The 21,164-nt window shown below is 40.6% G+C and overlaps 1 protein-coding gene across 2 annotated transcripts in view; it reads left to right on the forward strand.

Moving 5' to 3' along the window:
• The window catches only part of MSRA (methionine sulfoxide reductase A), a 431,046-nt gene that overhangs the window by 277,406 nt on the left and 132,476 nt on the right, over nucleotides 1-21,164 (forward strand). For both annotated transcript variants that reach the window (XM_035022659.1, XM_035022657.1), the window contains one exon: nucleotides 1,952-2,056. In XM_035022659.1, coding sequence (XP_034878550.1) covers nucleotides 1,952-2,056 — 105 coding nt within the window. The remainder of the gene's footprint in view (nucleotides 1-1,951; nucleotides 2,057-21,164) is intronic.

Below are 21,164 nucleotides of genomic sequence, written 5' to 3' on the forward strand. Positions count from 1 at the left end.
TGTGTGTGTGTGTGTATGTGTGTGTATGAACACACGTGCACTCGTGTGTATCTGGTACATATCCAGAAAGTGATGTGTAAAACATATTGATAGTACTTACCATATGTGGTCAGAATATAATATGTGATTTTTATTTTCTTTTTTATACTTCTGTACATTTTTTAAGGTTCATATTGTTTGCAAATTATTATTTCTACAATCAGAAATTAAATATTAAAAAAAGATGAAAGATAATGAATAGATTTTTTTTTTCTTTTCTGGATTCATGTTCACTTTGCTTTCTTTGCTTTGTTTATTGGACAGACTCCTGGACAAAAAAACCCAGAAGGTTTTTAGGTTATGGTTCAGAAATTCACTAGCTCCATTTGACCTTGGGCAAATGTAACTTCTAAGTATCTCAGTTTTCCAATCAGTAAAATCATTGTGAGAATTAAAGTGAGATCACCACCTATGGGCAAACGCTATTGCAAACTAAGGTGAAGTTCAAGGGATTCCCAAACTACTGTGAGGTCTGATCATTTAGGACTCACAGAACTCACTGAGAACAGTTACCCTCAGAGGTACAGTTTATCACAGGGAGAGGATACAAATCAAAATCAGCCAACCGGAGAGACACATAGGGCAGAGTTTGGAAGGGTTCCAGTGCCAAGTTCCTGTGTTGTCTCCCATGCAGTCAGGATGTGTTACCCTCCTGGCATCCATCTGTGACAACACGCAAAGAGTATTGTCAACCAGGAAGCTCCCCCATGCTTTGAGGTTCAGAGTTATTATTGGGGCTTCATTACATAGGCATGATTGATGGGATTGCCTACCTGGTTGAACTCAGTCTTCAGGTCAGCTGATTCTGTATTACCCAAAGCCCCCAGTCTCAGCACATGGTTGGTGTGTCTGGCATAGCCAGCCCTGATCCTAACACTGTTGGGTGTGGCCATCCGGACCCTAAGATTCCAAGGGGCCAGCTTCCACCCTAAGACTGTTGCTGTGGCCGGCCCGCCTTAAAGAAGGACATTCCTATAAGGTGTGACACAGATTACCTTCCAGAGACCAAGGCAGATATCTCTTTGGGCAAAGCTAAATTCTTTACCACACATAAGGTGACCGGAAAGAGATGGGAAACAAATTTAAATAGAGAGATGATATGTATGGAGGGTTCTATTATTTACTATATTCTAACACTGTAAAATAAGGAAGGGCATGAATCCTGTCAGTACAAGGGCTACTACAAACACCCACTTCCCTGATCTACAGAACCTCGGGGACCACCTGTGAGAATGGGCATGCTAACGGAGAGACCATCACTGAGGTCGTTGTTTACCACAGAGATGAATTAGGCTGAGAAAATACTTGCCGCCCCGCTGGCTATGTGAACCCGACCCCTTGCCCCCGTGTTAACGGCACGGCGAATATGTCCCTCCGTTAACCAATTGATCTGATGTGGACGAGATATAAGCCTGTTTGTTACAGTTTCCCGCTCCGGCACCATGTCACCCCGTGGTGCAGCTGCGCCTACTGCATATTAGCAGGAAGTGATGATACAAATAAATTGGCTCGTTCGCCTCACCGAGTTTCAAACCTTGAGCGCTATGTCAGATTAGATCCATAAGGTTTCATAAGGGTGAGATAAAAAAAAAAAAAAAAAAGAAAAAGAAAAAAGAAAGAAAGAAAGAAAACCCGGGTTTGTTTTCTCGTGAAATTCAAGAAGAAAATTAGAGCCCAATGACGAGAAGTCATCATCCTCAGGAAGCTTGCCAGAGGACAACTGTATGCTTTTATGGGGACAGAGCCAGCGACAGACTTGCTATGAGATCGTTAGCTAACGTACAGTTAGACTCCCACCCTTCCTGTGGAGGGAAGGATGTTAGCCCTTGTCTGGTGGTTCTTTGGAAACAGATCACTTGTAGTAAATTGCTGGTGTCAGTAAATTTTTGTTGTACGTTCTGTTTCTTTCAAGGAAAAACTGGCCACGCCGAAGTAGTCCGAGTGGTGTACCAGCCAGAACGCATCAGCTTTGAGGAACTGCTCAAGGTCTTCTGGGAGAATCATGACCCGACCCAAGGTAGATGAGTGAGCCAGTATTTAATTATCTTACTAATTACAGCTGGGATAATTAGTGTTTGAGCTGCATGGAAGAGATGAACCTTGAAATCACACAGGAGCTCAAGAATATGATTGCAGACGTTTATTGACGGAGGAGAGGAGGGGCTGGGGAGCAAGCGGGGGAGAGAATAAAGGCACAGCCACAGTCTGCGCTCCTCCCCCCTTTACAGCTGTCAGGGGTGGGAAAATTCCCACAGAGAAAGACGCCAGACAATAGAGATTCGTTCACCTTTGATTATTGCATTATTCCTCCTTAATGCAGTCTTTTGTCTACAAAATTAAAGTGTCTTTCTAGCAGCTCCAAAGTTTTCTTGATTTATGGTTCCTTTATTTCCCTGAATTTAGTCTTTCTCATCTTTTGACGTTATCAGGCTTTTTTTTTTTTTTTTTTAATGTCTCCGGGTGATTAAAAAAGAAAAAAAGAAGAACGTAAAGGTAAAATGCAGTATTCAGTGGGTCCACAATGCTTGGGTTATTTAAATATTTCATTTGTCTTCTTTAGAATTTGTTATGTGGCGATATTAATATATTTGGGCTATAAACAATGGTGGCCGGAAATTTTATCTGAAGGCACACGCAAGCGACATTCCCTGTTGGCAAATATCATTTGTAATTGTCAATAATGAAGCAATTTCCAGATTTCATCCTATCAGCCCTACAAGCACTGCCTTGCCAATATGATGATCTGATATTATGAGGCTTATGAACTGAGAAGTCCTATATAATAGATGTGATTTTCACAAACCCTGTTCATTTAGCAATCAGTCTGTTTAACAAAAATATTTTCCCTTTGGTGTCAGGTTTTTGTGTAGCAGGTATGCTGTGTTGGCTGTTTCTGAAGAAGGGATGTGTTTTTCCAAATGTGCATTGTGCTTTGTGGTGGAATTTTAATTTGACCGACCCTGGCAGCACAGGGGGGTGGGTCTTGAGTTCTGGTTCTAAGTACCACCCAGTGCCTGGGTGATTTGCTAGAGGGCAAAGGTCAGAGCTAAGGCAAGAGTAGCAAAATGATAAATGAGCCAGGGTAATGCAGGTACAGGATCCAGGCAAATCCATCAGGGTGGGTGAAGGCTTAGGAAGGAGGCCAGGAGCTGGCTTTCCTGTTTTGATATGGGGGGATGAGTTTCTAGCAGGAGAGTGATGAGGTATGGGGCAGGGGAGGTAGAGGACTGGTAGGGTAAGAATACTATAATCAGAAGGTTCAGATTCACTGTGGTTTGGACTTCTGGACCTGGCCTATCATATGTGAAAGGCGGGCCTAACAAACTTAGGGTTGGCTCAGCAGGAAGCTCTGACAGTGAGCATCATAAATAAGAGTGATGATGGCTAAGAGCTCATGCTGGTGAGCCTTTAGATCCAGGTGGATAGGCATTTGGCTCTCAAAGCCTAAGGTCAGGGCGGGATGCTTAGAGCTTCAAAGTTCTCAGTGGGGACACACATTAGGAGCCCAAGGCAGCCTGAAGTCATGTAGGAATCCGGCTCCCCACAGGCCCACAAGGTTGGGTATGTGGCCTTTAGCTTGGCCAACCATAGTGTCATGTCCTGATATAATCACCCTATGCCTAGCCCTGGCAAAATTTCAAAAAGGGTGAAGTCTGTCATGCACTTCTCTCTCCTTCCTTCTCTTAACTTCTTCCCTATTTTATCACATCTTTACCAGCACACCTCAGTTAACAATGTCATAGTACTGGACCCTGAGTCTTAGGGGGAATTCTACTTTTTAAAAGAACCTTAAAAAAACCTCTTTTCTCCCCCATCCCATGTATCAAATTTGTCTCCACTGTGCCTCAGTCCTCTTTGAAATTCTTGGTTTATTGTGTGTATTATTTGCTAATAACAAAGTACTACAGATTGGGCAGCTTAAACAATGAAAGTTATTTTCTCACAGTTCAGGAGGCTAGAAGTCCGAGATGAAGGCCTTGGCACGGTTGGATTTTTCTGAGGCTCTCCTTGGCTTGTACATGTCCGCGTTCTCCCTGGGTCCTCACATGGTCTTTCCTCTATGTGTACCTTTGTCTTAATCTCCTCTTCCTATAAAAACACCAGCCATATTGGATTAGAGCCCACCCAAATGCCCTGATTTAATTTTAATCTTTAAAGACTCTATCTCCAAATAAGATTATATTCTGAGGTACTAAAGATTAGAGCTTCAACATATGAATTTGGGGAAGATACAGTTTAGCCCATAACACTGCCCAGTAAAGTAATAGCGTGGTATACTATTCTTCCAGAGGTATTTTGATTCTAACAAAGAGTTCATAGACTCAGAGACTAGAAGAGACTTTAGAGATCATCTGGTTAATCGTCAGCTTCAATTCTATAAGCCAAAAGATGAAATTGCTACTGATGGGGTTCACGGACAATAGGATTTGATTGTTGAGTGACATATTTTTTACACTGATATTTTAGACAGATTTTGCATGTAGGGGGAGAGTTTTTCAACCCTTGCATATGTCTGTTTCTACTTAGAATAGTGCTTGATGCAGTATACACATTCACAGATATTAAATCACAGGATAGCTGATCTTCCCACATTATTACCAAGATTATTTTGTTGGAGAGTTTAGTGTAATGGGCCATGGAAAAATATTTTTCTGCATTCCAGAGTTTCCCACGACACTTCTGGAAATAGGGTGAAATGAGTAATCACATGACCCACGCCTGGCCAATCACATTATCTTTTCCTGTTGGCAACAGTGTTTGATTCAAGGAATGGGCATGTGACCCAAGCAGGACCATTTGGAGTCCTTCCCTGGGACTGTCATGGGAGAGAAAAAGGTGTTCTCCCTTTTCTGGGGCTGCCAAGGTGGAGGTGCTCTGTGTGTGGAAAGAGCTTGTCCACAGGAGAAGCAAGGGAGGAAGACGAGCAGAGACACTGAGAAACAAGAGATGGCAAGAAAGAATCTTCAGAAGACTGAGGTCCTCTCAGTTATGAGAACTCCTAGGTACCTACCCTTCTCCTTCATCTTTTTTAACTTAAGCTAGTTTGTTGGGTTTCTATTACTTGCAACAACAACAAAAATCCTTGCTAACCCACTCATTCAACTGAATCATTATGCTTATTAAATCACACATATTATGATATGTGTTTACTAGTTAACCATGTTCATTTGGCTCTACAAATCAGAGGTCTAAAGCTATTTGGTTAATAATTTTATCCCTGACGCAGACATGGAGTGGAGGACACTAAAGATTGTTTCCTCAAGACCTGTTGGTGGTTTGAGTAGGGGGTTCCTTGGTAATTCAGAATTCAGAATTAGGGCTTGAGATTTGGGATATATGGCCTGAATACATATCAGATCATCTCAATATTTCTAAACTACTATGAAAGACAGTCATTAATGACACTGATCTTGTGTCTCCTCTGCTTGCCAGACACTGTGTTAGGTGGTGCTGAATCACCAAGTTGTCTGTAAAAAGCAGCAGTATCCAGCCTCCTAATGCACAGAGAAAGTATATTTCTATAGGGAGAAAAATAGTTTAATCCAAATGTACTGAGATCAAATGAGCATTCAGATAAATGTGTACAAGACATTTACTAACTAACCTGAAATCATTAAAACAGGTATATGTTAACACTGGAACTTCAGAAGCAAAAAACATAAATTCAGAAGAACTCCAGGGCCAATGAATTTAATATTCCCAGGGAACCCTGAAGGTCCAAAACATGTAGTCACATGTGAATTTTCTGAGGTAAGAATTTGAAGCCTACTCTCTGAAGGATGGGCATGAAGCTGGAGGTAGCTGGGATGCAGTTGAACTTGGCCATCGGAACACAGCTTCTAAATTCTCTACTTGAAGTCACATGGTGACTCTTGTCACTTTTCTTAGTGTTCAGTGGCCCAGAAAAGAGAACCACCCATTAGAACAGGTGAAGGAAGTAGAGGCGTGTAAGACTGACTGGTCTTACTCAGAGAGTGGACATTTCAGAAGACAACAGCACGTTGGATTTGATGGCGACTCTCATCTGTGAAGCAATAGCCCACTCTAGATTGTTGTCAGAAGTGAAGAGTGATTCTTTTTTTTTTTTTTTTTAAAGATTTTTTATTTATTTGACAGAGACACAGCAAGAGAGGGAACACAAGCGGGGGGAGGGTGGGAGAGGGAGAAGCAGGCTTCCCGTGGAGCAGGGAGCCCGATGCAGGGCTCGATCCCAGGACCCTGGGATCGTGACCTGAGCCGAAGGCAGACGCTTAACGACTGAGCCACTCAGGTGCCCCGTGAAGAGTGATTCTTAAAACTGCGGAAGGGATACTCTTGCCTATGCCAGAGTTGCTGATAAACAAAAAGACAAAACTTGAATAAGTTTGAGAAGTCATTGACCTTTGATGTGAAGATTTGCCCAGGAAATACATGATTCTCAACAGAAATATGGCTCAAGAACAATATATATATATATATTTTAAGATTTTATTTATTTGTGAGAGAGAGAATGAGAGACAGAGAGCATGAGAGGGAGGAGGGTCAGAGGGAGAAGCAGACTCCCTGCTGAGTAGGGAGCCTGATGTGGGACTCGATCCCGGGACTCCAGAATCATGACCTGAGCCGAAGGCAGTCGCTTAACCAACTGAGCCACCCAGGCGCCCAAGAACAATGTATTTTAATTAGAATGTTGAAAGACTTTACTACTTTGTTTATAGAGTCATTAAACATTTGAAGGGGTCACTTAATTTTTTAGTTATGATTTACTTTGGTGCAAGAAGCAATATCTTAGAATGATATTTGCAAATGTGGGGACTCTTGCTAATGTTGAGGATTTACTGTGGAAGAAACAGCAAGAATTTCACCTTAAAGTCCCATTTCAGTTGAATTAGATCTTCATGGCATAGACTAGGCAGAGAAGATCCTGCATGCCCTTGACTGCCGCAAGGTACTGTAGCAGCTCTCATGATATCTGCCCTATTGGCAAGGCAAAAATTCCCCTGATCTGCCATTTGGAAGGGAGCAAAGCTGGTAAGAGAACTATGAGAAAGTGTAGCTTTTAAAGATACTATTTTAAAGGGGTGCCTGGGTGGCTCAGTCGTTAGGCGTCTGCCTTCGGCTCAGGTCATGATCCCAGGGTCCTGGGATCGAGCCCCGCATCGGGCTCCCTGCTCGGCGGGAAGTCTGCTTCTCCCTCTCCCACTCCCCTGCTTGTGTTCCAGCTCTCACTTTTTCTCTGTCTGTCAAATAAATAAAATCTTAAAAAAAATAGAGATACTATTTTAAAGATATTTCACAGCCAATAGGCAGTGAGTCCTGAGACAGTTCTACCCAATGGATTAGCTTCAGGTGAAATAACAGACCTAACAGCAACATTATAGATTTGGACAGTAATGACTAGTTTTTTCTCTTAATTTACCAATTACCACAAAACCTCTATTTTGCCGAAGCATTCAGATACCACCGTTTAAGCTAATATGACCTGTCAGACTCATGAGACAAATATGACTCCTCCAGGCTTCTAAGGATAGATTGGAGCATGCTCATTCCTGACCATGTGGGGTCCAAACTCCCCAGTCTCCAGACAACATGGCAGAGCCTGAGACTTAGGAGATGTGGGTTCTGGGCCCACCTTACCCCTTCCTAACTGCGTGACCTTGGCCAGGACACTTAATCTGAGCCTCTGTTTTCTCATCTGCCAAAAGGGGATAATAATGTCTATACTGACTAGGTCATGGTTTGTCATAAGAATTAAATGAATAATGTGAAAATAACTTGACAATGGTCAAGCATCATGCAAGTGCCAGGCATTGTTGCTATGTCCTTCTCAATACAACAGTACAGTTTCAGTGGACTTATTGAGTTATTTTTATTTCCTTGATTTCTGTGGGAAAATACTTACCCTCTACCTACAAAAGTGTGGGTTTTCTACCCACAAAGTTTCTTTTGTCCTTCCTGTTAGTTGGAAAGATTTCAGCGTTGTTGATGTCATTCTGTGATGGAACGGCTGCTGGGGTGGGTGGGTGGGTGGTGGTGGTTGTGAGGTTGATAGACAGATGGCTCCTTAACTTTGCTGCTGACACAGTCATCCAAAGACCAGAGCAGATCCCAGCCACTCATGCTTGATCTGTATCGCTCTACCTAGCTCCCTCTGTGCGTGAATTATACCATTTCAGTCCTATTCCTACGTGAGGATCCAGGGCACAGGCCTGTACCTTGGGCCAAGCCACAAGGACACAAATGCACAATGTTGAGAGATTGCAGCTTTGTCTCACTTGATCCCACAAGTCTGACTTCTCAACCTGTTTTATTCTCCTCAACCCTGGGAGAAGGGAGAGCAACATTTTTTAAGCACCTCTTCTGGGCCAGTCTTAGGGATAGACGCTTTAAATTTATAATTTCATTTAATCCTTACCACAGCCTTATGAAGTGGGGTTCATTGTAACCCCATTGACAGAAGAGAAGAAATAAGGTTCCAGAAGATAGACAGTCTTGCTTGATGTTGATGGCAGTAATTGGACCCAGCTCTGTCTAAAGCTCCCCTGCACCAGAGGGCCCAAACTTCCGACTAGGAGGACCTCTTCTAAGCACCAATGATTTTATGGATCCCCCATGTGATATAGTTGTGTTCTTAGTAACCTTTTTAAAGCAAATATATTAAGATGCCACTATGAATTTAATTATACTTTAAATTGATGCTTATTTTATTAACCACCACAATGTCACGTACCTCTGGAAAATGGAAATGCTCACACACATAATACATTCTACAGATTCTAGTCAATGCCTGCTGCACGGTTGGATTTGTGGACCTCTTCTAGTAGCTCCAGGCCTTCTCAGGGGACTTTGGCTACAGGTGGGGGATTCCTCCAGTGCATTCCTGAGGGAGCAATGGCCTTTCTGCAGATGCCTGCTGGCTGAGACTGCTGGTTGACCCCAGTGTCAATTCCCCCATTTCTGTAGGATTGGCATTTTAACTGAATTTGTAGCCACCAATAAAGACTAAATTTCTCAGGCTCCTTATGGCCAAGTCTGGCCACGTGTCAGAGTTCTGACTACCAGGGCATGAGTACAGGTGATGGTGTGCAACTTCTGGGTTCTGTGCACTTAGAGCAAGGAATGTTCGCTTTCTCTTCCTCTCCTCCCACAAGTTGCCTGTAGAGATGGTGGTGAACCAGCTTGGACCACAGGGATGGGGCCCTCACCCTTATAATGGAGGAGCTACAAGCTAGAAGTTTCCAGAGTTACCATCCCAGGCTGGACTCGGTGCAAGAACTATCTTCTTTAACCTAATGTTATGTGGTTCGGTTAGACTTTTTTTTTCCCCCCTTTTCTACAACATCTGAACCTATATCCTTACTAAAATAGTCTTCCACTAGAAGCTGGTGATGAACTCCCAGTCACTCTCCCGAAGATCTTAATTAAAATGTTTCCTTAATTAGAGCATCTTTAATCAAATCTGTTAAGAGTATGGACCCTGGGGTTAGAGGAGATGTGGCTTTAACCGGGTCTGCTGTGAACCAGCTGCATGACCCGGGAAAACTACGGCATCTCGCCAAGTCTCATCTCTTTCTATCTTCACTTGAGTGCCTGGGTCCAAGCTATCATTTTCTCTCATCTGGCTGCTACAGTAGCCTCCTGACTGGCCTGTCTTGCCCTTTCCCAATCCAGTCTCCATAGTGACCTGTTAAAAACACATCACAGTGTATAACGATGTATGTCCCTCTCCTGCTTAAAGCACTTTGCTGGTTGCCCATTTTTGGAGGGGGGATAATATACAGACTCTTTACAGTGGCCAGCCCGGCCTGGGATTAACTGATTGGCACTCCCTTGTGCAATCTCGGCTCCTGGCCCCCGTGTCTCCCCGACTGCATGCCCTACTTCACTGCACGTCTGCTGCTGTGCCGTCCTTCACTCCATTCCTGGAAGACACAAGCGCTTTCTTGTCCGGGGGCCTGTACCTACTGCTCAGTCTGCCAGCAGCTCTAGGTATGACTGCCTCCTTTCTTTCCTTCAACTTAAAGTGTTGTCTTCAGAGAGGTCTTCCCCGACCCCCCTCCCAACTAAAGTAGTACCCCCAGTCCTCACTCCCAGGTTTCTCTGTCACGGCACTCTTGCCTCCCTAACACTTACCACAAGGTGGAATGATTTGACTGTTCACTTGTTTACTAACAGTCTAGAAATAAGCTTCCCATAAAATATTTTGTCTAGAACAAATAAATGAATGAAGGCCTCTGTTTCCCATCTACCAAACAGTTCCTACTGCACAAATGTATGTTGGGATGTATGAGGGAATGTAGTCTGTTGTGTGAGACCAGTGCGGAGCAGAGTAAGCAGCCATAGATAATAGCCACTGGGCTCGTCCTGCCTATATAAGAGCCAGTTCAACAACTTTTGTTTTCCTTGCTCCTTCTTGAACCCTAGTATCCCTCCACTTTTTCTCTGTCATCTTCCCCCAGCTCATGTTCTGAATATCTTTGATGTTTTCCTATGCTTGGTTCATACCCTTTATCCTGAATCAACTTCTCAGCACCCCTTTCCCTCCTACACCCACCCTACCCCTCCCATAGTGAGTCCCCAGTTGTCCTCAGAAAGCTTTGTCTGACTTTCCCCAGTGGGCCACACTATCTGAGGTGTTAGGTTTCATGGGGCCCCAGGACTACACACCCTGAGACTGCTGCCTTAGCCTTCAGAATCATGGGTAGGGGATTGATGGGGCTCTTCGGCTGATGGTTGGAACTAAAGACTCCTCCCACCCCCTCACGAAGGACTCTCTTCCATTCAGTGCCCTTGGGCCCCACATCTCCCCACCCTGCATGTCCCAGCACACTCACCATGAAGCATTGCTTTAGGTGGGTTGTTCCCAAGAAGCCTCTGAGAATTGGGGGTGGGCTTGGTCTGTTCCATCTTCAGCAGGTTTGCTTCCTAGCCTCTTTCCAGGTGTATGGTAGAGAAGTGAGCCCCCTCACACTGTCTCCTGGGAAACATTGATTGGAGAGAGAAAAAAATCTTATTTCCTTCTATTTCTCATCAAGTTGGCAATTACGTGTTGGTGTTCACATATTTGAACTTGCCAAGTTAATATCTGAACTTCGTTGTGCTGACCCTTTTAAGTTAGTTTTTTTTTTTTTTTTAAATAAGTCACCACTTTTGAAGGACTATCCTTTTTTTAGACCATGTACAAGGAATCTATCATCTGCAAATAATTAGACAGTGGGAATTATATTGTATTGCTAATGAGCAGATGTGCATACTTATAGTGGAGGAACAGCTGCACACATAGAAAATGCAAAAACGACCCAAACCCGGCATTATGAATTCTGAAAGGGATTTCATTCTTTTAAGAATTTCAGAAACAGAAAAAAATGAAACAAAGCATTTAACTGATATTTTTCTTTATTAATTGTTCTTTCAGTGGCACTTTTCCTTGCATAACATTATCATACATGTACATAGTATCATTGCTATTTGCAAATGCGCTATTTGCACTTTCAAATCCCTCTCTCATGTAATACTGTAGAGCTTATATTTAACATTTTTCCTTTGCCTTTCTAGTTCTGTAAGGGTTTGGTGCCTCTAAATTGAATGAAAGACTCTTACTGGATGTTTTTTTCTGGGCTGGGCATTGTACTAGGCACTTGAATGCGTGTGATCTCAACCTGTGAGTAGGTGGTCGTACACCCATTTTACAGATGAATAAACAGGCCCAGAGAGGTGAAGGGGTTTGTTATAAGCCAGTTATTGTACATGAAAGAGCTGGGATTTGGACCTAAGGGCTCACTTAATCTAAACCTTGTGTTCTTCCCATTGTATGGTACACAGTTCCACATCATTAAACATTGTTATGTGCTTTCAGCCAACAGAAAACCCAACACACTGTGACTGAAAACAGCAGCACATTATCCAGTGAGAAGTTTCTGTCCTCACGAGCTCCTCACAATATCCATTACAATTTTATAACCCTGTTAAGCATATGTAAGATGAAGAAGTTCAAAGAGTCTGGCTTTTGAAAACTTGAAGAATTCCACATATTTTAGATAGGAATGGTTAGGTCATTTAAAATTATAGTTATAGTTAAAGCAGTTCCTATAGGGCATCAAAAGGGCATACTATAGGGCATAGTAAAAGCAATTCTAATTTCCTAAAGAAAATTAGAAATTATTGTGAATTGACCAGTAATTAGAACACTATACATCAAGGGTGCCTGGGTGGCTCAGTCAGTTAAACATCTGCCTTCAGCTCAGGTCATGATCCCAGGGGCCTGAGATCGAGCCCCGCATCCCGCTCCCTGCTCAGCAGGGAGCCTGCTTCTCCCTCTCTCTCTGCTGTACTCCCCACCACTTGTGCTCTCTGGCTCTCTCTAGCTCTCTGTCAAATAAATAAATAAAATCTTCAAAAAAAAAAAGAATACTACACATCAAAACTTATAGGGCATATTAAAGCAGTTCCTAATATATATATTCCATATATATATTTAATTTATTTGAGAGAGAGAGAATGAGTGCCCTCCTTAATACCCATCACCCATTTAACCCATCCCTCCACCTACCTCTTCTCCAGCAACCCTGAGTTTTTTCTCTATAGTTAAGAGTCTGTTTTATGTTTGCCTCTCTTTTTTTTCCTCTCTCTGTTCATCTGTTTTGTTTCTTAAATTCCACATACGAGTGAAATAATATGGTATTTGTCTTTCTCCGATTGACTTATTTCGTTTACGTTCTAGCTCCATCCACATTGTTGCAAATGGCAAGATTTCATTCTTTTTGATGGCTAAGTAATATTCCATTGTAGATATATATACCACAACTTCTTTATCCATTCGTCAGTTGATGGACATTTGGGCTCTTTTCATAATTTGGCTATTATTGATAATGACTGCTATAAATATCAGGGTGCACACATGTGTCTCTTCAAATAAGTATTTTTGAATCCTTTGGTTAAATACCTAGTAGTGCAATTGCTGGGTCAGAGGGTAGTTCTATTTTTAACTTTTTGAGGAACCTCCATACTGTTTTCCAGAGTGGCTGCACCAGTTTGCATTCCCACCAACAGTGTAAGAAGGTTCCCCTTTCTCTGTATCCTTGCCCACATCTGTTGTTTCCTGGGTTGTTAATTTTAGCCATTCTGACAGGTGTGAGGTAATATCATTGTAGTTTTGATTTGTTGTTTTGATTTTGATCATCATCCCTGATGATGAGTGATGTTGAGCATCTTTTCATATATCTGTTAGCCATCTGTATGTCTTCTTTGGAAAAATGTCTATTCACGTCTTCTGCCTATTTTTTAGCTGGATTATTTGTTTTGGGGTGTTGAGTTTGATAAGTTCTTTATAGATTTTAGATACTAACCCTTTGTCACATATGTCATTTGCAAATATCTTCTCCCATTCTCAAGGTTGTCTTTTAGTTTTGTTGATTGTTTCCTTCACTGTGCAGAAGCTTTTTATCTTGATGAAGTCATAATAAATGAGAGGTGGTTCAAGATGGTGGCATAGGAAAATCTTGCAGTAACCTCCCATAGACACACCAAATATACAGTTATATATGGAGCAATTCCCTCTTAAAAGAACCTGAAAACTAGCTGAACAGCTACTCCACAATAAAGGATCAAAAGGCCACATCAAGATGTATAGGAAAGGCATAGAGTCTTTCCCCAAACCCCACCTTTGGTGTAGTGACCTGCCATTGAGAGGGGTCTCACAAATATGGAACTCCTCCCTGAGGAGTAAGGGGCTTGTGCCTCACATGAGGCACCCCAAACCTTGGGACCTGCCCTGGAGAGATGAACCACCAAAACTTCTGGCTTTGAAAACTTGTAGGGCTTACATCTAGGAGAACCAGAGGGTTGTAGGGATTGGAGGTTCTGTTCTTAAAGGGCCTGCATGCAACTTACTCACCCTGGGATCCAGTTCAAAAGCAGTAGTTTGAAAAGAGCCTAGACCATATGTAAAAGAGATTGATTTGATAATCTTAAGGTATCTGCCAGAGGGGCAAAAGCCTGTTGGGACTCACTCCAGGGACAGAGGCACTGGTGGATGCCATTTTAGCACTCTCACTCAACCTGCTAGCACCCACCTGCTGAGCTGCTGCTGGGCCCCACCAGAGGTGGTGGGTAAGCACTCTGTGCCCCTGCACTGTTCTGATAGCTCTGCCCCTTCACACCACTCCCTTTGCCACACCTGAGGTGGGGACAGTGGCCCTTCTCCTTGCTGCTGCTGCAACCCTGCCAGATGCAGTGGGCAAGCATCCTATGTCCCTAAACTAGCAGGTGCATGCAGCCCACACAGGGGATGCCCATTGAGTATGGGGCTGTCGTGGCCAGAGGGGATTGCTCTTCTGGGTCCCACAGGTCTGAAACAATCACAGAGAAAATTCAAGAAAAAACCAAGAATTAGGGCAATGTTAAATGGTAAGGTTTCACACCCATACAGGGCCACCCCTTCAAGACTTGGAGGGACAACTGTCTCATGTAACACATAGAAACAAACAGAGGGTCAAGCAAAATAAGGATACAGAGGAATATGTTCCAATGAAAGAACAAGATAAAACCCCAGGAAAAGACCTTAATGAAACAGAGAAAAGTAATAAATACCTAATAAAGCATTTAAAGTAATGGTCATAAAAATGTTAACCAAGCTCAGGGGAAGAATGGATGAAAACAGAAAGAACTTCAACAAAGAAATTGAAAATATAAGAAAGTACCAAACAGAACTCACAGAGCTGAAGTATATAATAACTGATTTTAACAATTCACCAGAGGGTTCAACAGCAGACTAGATGAAGCAGACTAGATGAATCAGTGATCTGGAAGACAGGGCAGTGGAACTCACCCAAACAGAGCAGTGAGAAAAGAAAAAGGAATATTAAAAAGTGAAGATCGCCCATTTCCTTACACCACACACAAAAATAGACTCCAAATGGTTGAAAGACCTAAATGTGAGACAGGAGTCCATCAAAATCCTAAAGGAGAACACAGGCAGCAACCTCTTTGACCTCAGCCACAGCAACTTCTTCCTAGAAACATCACCAAAGGCAAGGGAAGCAAGGGCAAAAATGAACTATTGGGACTTCATCAAGATAAAAAGCTTTTTCACAGCCAAAGAAACAGGCAACAAAACCAAAAGACAACCGACAGAATGGGAGAAGATATTTGCAAATGACATATCAGATAAAGGGCTACTATCCAAAATCTATAAAGAACTTATCAAACTCAACACCCAAAGAACAAATGATCCAGTCAAGAAATGGGCAAAAGACATGAACAGACATTTTTCCAAAGAAGACATCCAAATGGCCAACAGACACATGAAAAAGTGCTCAACATTGCTCGGTATCAGGGAAATTCAAATCAAAACCTCAATGAGATACCACCTCACACCAGTCAGAATGGCTAAAATTAACAAGTCAGGAAACGACAGATGTTGGCAGGGATGCAGAGAAAGGGGAACCCTCCTACACTGTTGGTGAGAATGCAAGCTGGTGCAGCCACTCTGGAAAACAGTATGGAGGTTCCTCAAAAAGTTGAAAATAGAGCTGCCGTATGACCCAGCAATTGCACTACTGGGTATTTACTCCAAAGATACAAATGTAGGGATCTGAAGGGGTACGTGCACCCTTCAGATGTTTATAGCAGCAATGTCCGCAATAGCCAAACTATGGAAAGAGCCAAGATGTCCATCAACAGATGAATGGATAAAGAAGATGTGGTGTATATATATACAATGGACTATTATGCAGCCATCAAAAGGAATGAAATCTTGCTATTTGCAATGACGTGGATAGAACTGGAGGGTATTATGCTGAGCGAAATAAGTCAATCGGAGAAAGACATGTATCCTATGACCTCACTGATATGAGGAATTCTTAATCTCAGGAAACAAAGTGAGGGTTGCTGGAGTGGTGGGGGGTGGGAGGTATGGGGAGGCTGGGTGATAGACATTGGGGCAGGTATGTTCTATGGTGAGCGCTGTGAATTGTGTAAGACTGTTGAATCACAGACCTGTACCTCTGAAACAAATAATACATTATATGTTAAAAAAAAAAAGAGAGAGTAGGAAGGGAGAAATGAAGGGGGGGGAAATCGGTGGGGAGATGAACCATGAGAGACTATGGACTCTGAGAAACAAACTGAGGGTTCTAGAGGGGAGGGGGGTTGAGGGATGGGTTAGCCTGGTGATGGGTATTAAAGAGGGCATGTACTGAATGGAGCACTGGGTGTTATACGCAAACAGTGAATCATGGAACGCTACATCAAAAACTAATGATGTAATGTATGGTGATTAACATAACGTAATAAAATAAAAGAGATAAAAGAAAGTGAAGATAGCTTAAGGAACCTATGAGACAATTTCAAGTGGAATAACATTCACATTATAGAGGTCCCAGAAGGAGAAGAGAAAGTGGCAGAAAACTTACTTGAAGAAATAATGGCTGAAAACTTTCTACCCTGAAAGTAAAATGAATACTATCTGTGGACAACATGATTTTATATATGGAAAACCTAAAGACTCCACCAAAACAAAAACAAAACCAGAACAGTTGGAACTAATAAATGAACTCAGTAAAGTTGTAGGACACGAAATCAATATGCAAAAATATGTTGTAGTTTTATATGCTAACAACAAACAGAAAGAGAAATTAGGAAAACAATTCCACTTATAATTGCATCAAAAAGAATAAAATACCTAGGAATAAACTTAACGAAGGAGGTGGAAGACCTTTCCACTGAAAACTACAGCACATTGATGAAAGATATTGAAGAAGACATAAATTAATGGGAAGATATTCCATACTCAAGAATTAGAAGAATTAATTTATTGAAATGTCCATTATGCCCAAAGAAATCTAAAGATTCAGTGTAGAATCTCAATGGCATTTTGCACAAAAATAGAACAGACAATCCTAAAATTGGAACCAGGGGAAAATCCCAAATAGCCAAACCAATCTTGAGAAAGAAGAACAAAGGTGAAGGCATCATGCTTCCTGACTTTGAATTATATTACAAAGCTATCATAATCAAAATATAGTATTGGCATAAAACAAACATATAGATCAATGGAACAGAATAGAGAGCCCAGAAATAAACCCGTATATGTGTGGCCAATTACTTTATGACAAAGAAGGCAAAAATATACAATGTGGAAAGGTTAGTCTCTTCAATAAAAGGTGTTGGGAAAACTGGAGAGCCACATGCAAAAGAATGAAACTGTCTTATACCAGATACAAAAATTAACTTGAAATGGATTAACAACATGAATATAAGACTAGAAACCATATAACTCCTAGAAGAAACATAGGCGGTAAGCTCCTTGACATCACTCTTGGCAATATTTTTTTAGATCTGACTCCAAAAGCAATGGTAACAAACGCAATAAAAAAGAAATGAGACTATATCAAACTAAAAGCCTTCTGCATGGTGAAGGAAACTATCAACAAAATCAAAAGGCAACCTACTGAATGGGAAAAGATATTTGTAAGTCATATATCTGATAAGGTGTTAATATCCAAGATATATAAAAAGCTCATAAAACTCAATAACAACAACAAAATCCAAATTAAAAATGGGGAGATGATTTGAATAGACATTTTTCCAAAGAAGACGTATAGATGGCCAATAGGCACATGAAAAGCTCGACATCACTAATTGTCAGAGAAATGCAAATCAGAACCACAGTGAGGTATCATCTCACACCTGTCAGAATGGCTATTATCAAAAGGATAAGAAATAACAAGAGTTGGTGAGGATGTGGAGAAAAGGAAATCCTTGAGCATTGTTGGTGGGAATGTAAATTGGTATAGCCACTATGAGAAACAGTGTGGGGGCTCCCCAAAAAACTAAAAATAGAACTACCATATAATTCAGCAATTTAATTTACATAAATTTGTATTTATTTGAAGAAAATGAAAACACTAATTTGAAAAGTATATGTACCTTTATGTTTATTTGCAGCATTATTTACAATAGCCAAGATGTGGAAACAACATAAGCATCCATCAATGGATGAATGGATAAAGAAGATGTGGTATAAGTATATAATGGAATACTACTAAGCCATAAAAAAGAATGAAATCTTGCTATTTGCAATATGGATAGACCTTGAAGTTATTATGCTAAGTGATACAAATCAGACAAAGAAAGACACATATCATATGATTTCACTTATATGTAGAATCTAAAAAACAAAACAAAATCAAACTCAAACTCATACAGAGAATAGCTTGCTGGTTACCAGAGGGGAGGAGAGTGGATATGGGAAAATTGGATGAAAGAAATCAAGGGGTTTAAACTATCAGTTATAAAATAAGAAAGTCATGGGGATGTAATGTAAAGCATACATACTATAGTCAATGATATCGTATTTGCAAATTTGGAAGTTGCTCAGAAAGTAAATATTAGAAGTTCACATCACAGGAAAGAATTTTTTTTGTAACTCTGTATGGTGAATGATGGGAATTAGACTTACTGTGGTGATCATTTCACAATGCATACAGAGGTTGAATCATGTTGTATACTGGGAACTTATATATGTCAATTATACTTCAATTAAGAAAATCATATAGAAAATGTAAGAACAGAGAAGTTACAGTTGACAAAAGATTAGTGTCCAGGATATATAAAGAGATTTAAAGAATATTTCTAATAGATTTTTTATTAAAATAAAATTAACATACAGTGTTATATTAGCTTCACATGTACAATATAAGGATTCAACAACTCTAATACATTTCTCAATGCTCATCATCATAAGTGTACTCTTAATCCCTTTTATCTATTTCCCCCATCCCCTCAACCACAACCCCTACCCCAGCAACCCCCAGTTCTCTATATTTAAGAGTATGGTTTTTTTTGTTGAAGTTTCACATATAAGTGAAATCATACAATATTTGTCTCTTTCTGATTGACTTATTTCACTTAGCATTATACCCTCTAGGTCCACTTATGTTGTTGGAAATGACAAGATTTCATTCTTTTTTATGGCTGAGTAATATTCCAGTGTGTGTATATGTGTGTGTGTGTATTGCAATGGATTTTATGAAGCAATGAAAATGAAGAAAATAGAAGAATCTCATGAATGTAATAGTAAGTGAAAGATTAAAATGATAGTACAGGGGTGCCTGGGTGGCTCAGTCGTTAAGCGTCTGCCTTCGGCTCAGGTCATGATCCCAGGGTCCTGGGATCGAGCGCCACATCGGGCTCTCTGCTCAGCGGGGAGCCTGCTTCTCCCTCTCCCACTCTCCCTGCTTGTGTTCCCTCTCTCGCTGTGTTTCTCTCTGTCAAATAAATAAATAAAATCTTAAAAAAAAATGACAGTACAGTTTAATATACATAAATTTCAAAAATGGGCAAAACTAAACTATGTCTTTTCTAGGTGTGCCTATGCACCAAGGAAATTATTGTCACAAAAGTCAGTCATGCTTATGACTAGAAAGAGGGAGGGTCCCCAGAAGGGACCCATGGAGGGCTTTTGAGGATGATGGCAGTGATGTATTTCTTGACATGAGTGGTGGTTATGTGAGTGTTCAATTTATGATAAATATTTTAACATTATATATAACAACATATATATAACATACTAATATTAATGTGAAGACTTTAATAAACTGTGCATTTGGTTTTTATGTACTTTTGTAAATTTATGTACCTTTCTGTAATTAGATCTAGAAATTACAAAGATTAATATGTTGATTGCTATTTCTGCTAATAAACAATGTCCATGAACAATGTCCATGCTGAAGGTCTAGCTTTGTGAATATCTGTGCACATGTGTGCTGGGTACTGGCTCAAATGTAAACATCTCATAAATCTCATGTACATGCTTACTGTTCTGTAGTGGAGTACTTTGATTGTCTCATTGCTATGAAACTTTAAGATTTGGACAGGAAATGGTGACATATAAATTTTTTAATATATTGAAAGTTTTCCTATACATTTTTATGATAATTTGAACATTTCAAGACTCATTATTTGGTTAAACTTGGGAGTTAATAGCATAAATGGATATGGAGTTCCAGGCATTCTAAGAAAGATATAATAATTTAAAATGTTTCCTCTCTCCAGTCATAAATAGAATTTTCCTTTTATAGTAGCAAAATCTATACTAAGATGACTTTTTACCTTTCAGGAAGAAATCACCACATCTTTTCAAAATTATTTATTTATGATTATGGAAGTAATGTTTTCTCATATTGAAAATGAAAATCTTCCTTTTAGGTACAGAGTGAATATTTGGCACCTCTGTTATATAGCAATATCGTTGTATCCCTCATGAGATGCATTGCATTACAAAAATAGAAAGAATATTGTAAAAATGATAGGGAACACAGGGTATTTCCTTTTAGAAAAGAGCCACATAATATCTTTCATGGTTCACTACATCCTACTTCATTTTTAAAATATACTTAAATGATATATTATTTACAAATTGGGATAGTAGTGACTAAGACACTGGCTTTGGAGTTAGCTAGTTCCAGATCCATCATTGGCTTCGGTCAATACTCAACCTCTCTTTGGGTATCAGTCTTATCTTCTGAGAAATGGATTCGATAATAATACTTCATGTACTTGGAGAACTGAATGAATAATATAAGTAAAATACAATGGCACATAGTAAAGGCTCTAGGATCATTAGCTATTTTCTTGATCACCTGAATCAAATATTAATTGCATTTGTAGTCAAGGTATGTTTAATTTAATAGGCACATATGTGTGTAATTGTAACTAACTGGGAGAACTGTATATTTTATGTGTAATATTCAGACATGAGAAAGGAAAAGGATCAGTTAGTTTTTCTTAACTGGTGTGGCTTACATTCTTGTCAGGCAGAGGTTGAAATGAGCCATTAGAGTTCTATTAAATATGGACTGGCCAGTTTCATAGTGGACCATTTGTCATAGTTCCTCCACCCCAATATTTTTTCCAGTGAGAGTTATTTTCACATTCCATGGGAAGAAAAGAAAAGAGGTACTTGAAGAAGTAAATAATATATATCTCCCTCTCTTCCTCCTTCAGTCCCTTCCTCCCACCCTCCTTTCCTCCCTTCTTCTCTTCCTTCCTTCCTCTCTCCCTCCCTCTTCCTCCCTTCCCTTGCCTTGCCTTTTTCTTTTTCTTCCTTCCTTCCTCCCTCCCTTTCTTCCTTCCTTCCTTCCTTC

The sequence above is a fragment of the Mirounga leonina genome, unplaced genomic scaffold (genome assembly GCF_011800145.1).
Source record: "Mirounga leonina isolate KUSES-001 unplaced genomic scaffold, KU_Mleo_1.0 Mir_176, whole genome shotgun sequence".
Lineage (NCBI taxonomy): Eukaryota > Metazoa > Chordata > Mammalia > Carnivora > Phocidae > Mirounga > Mirounga leonina.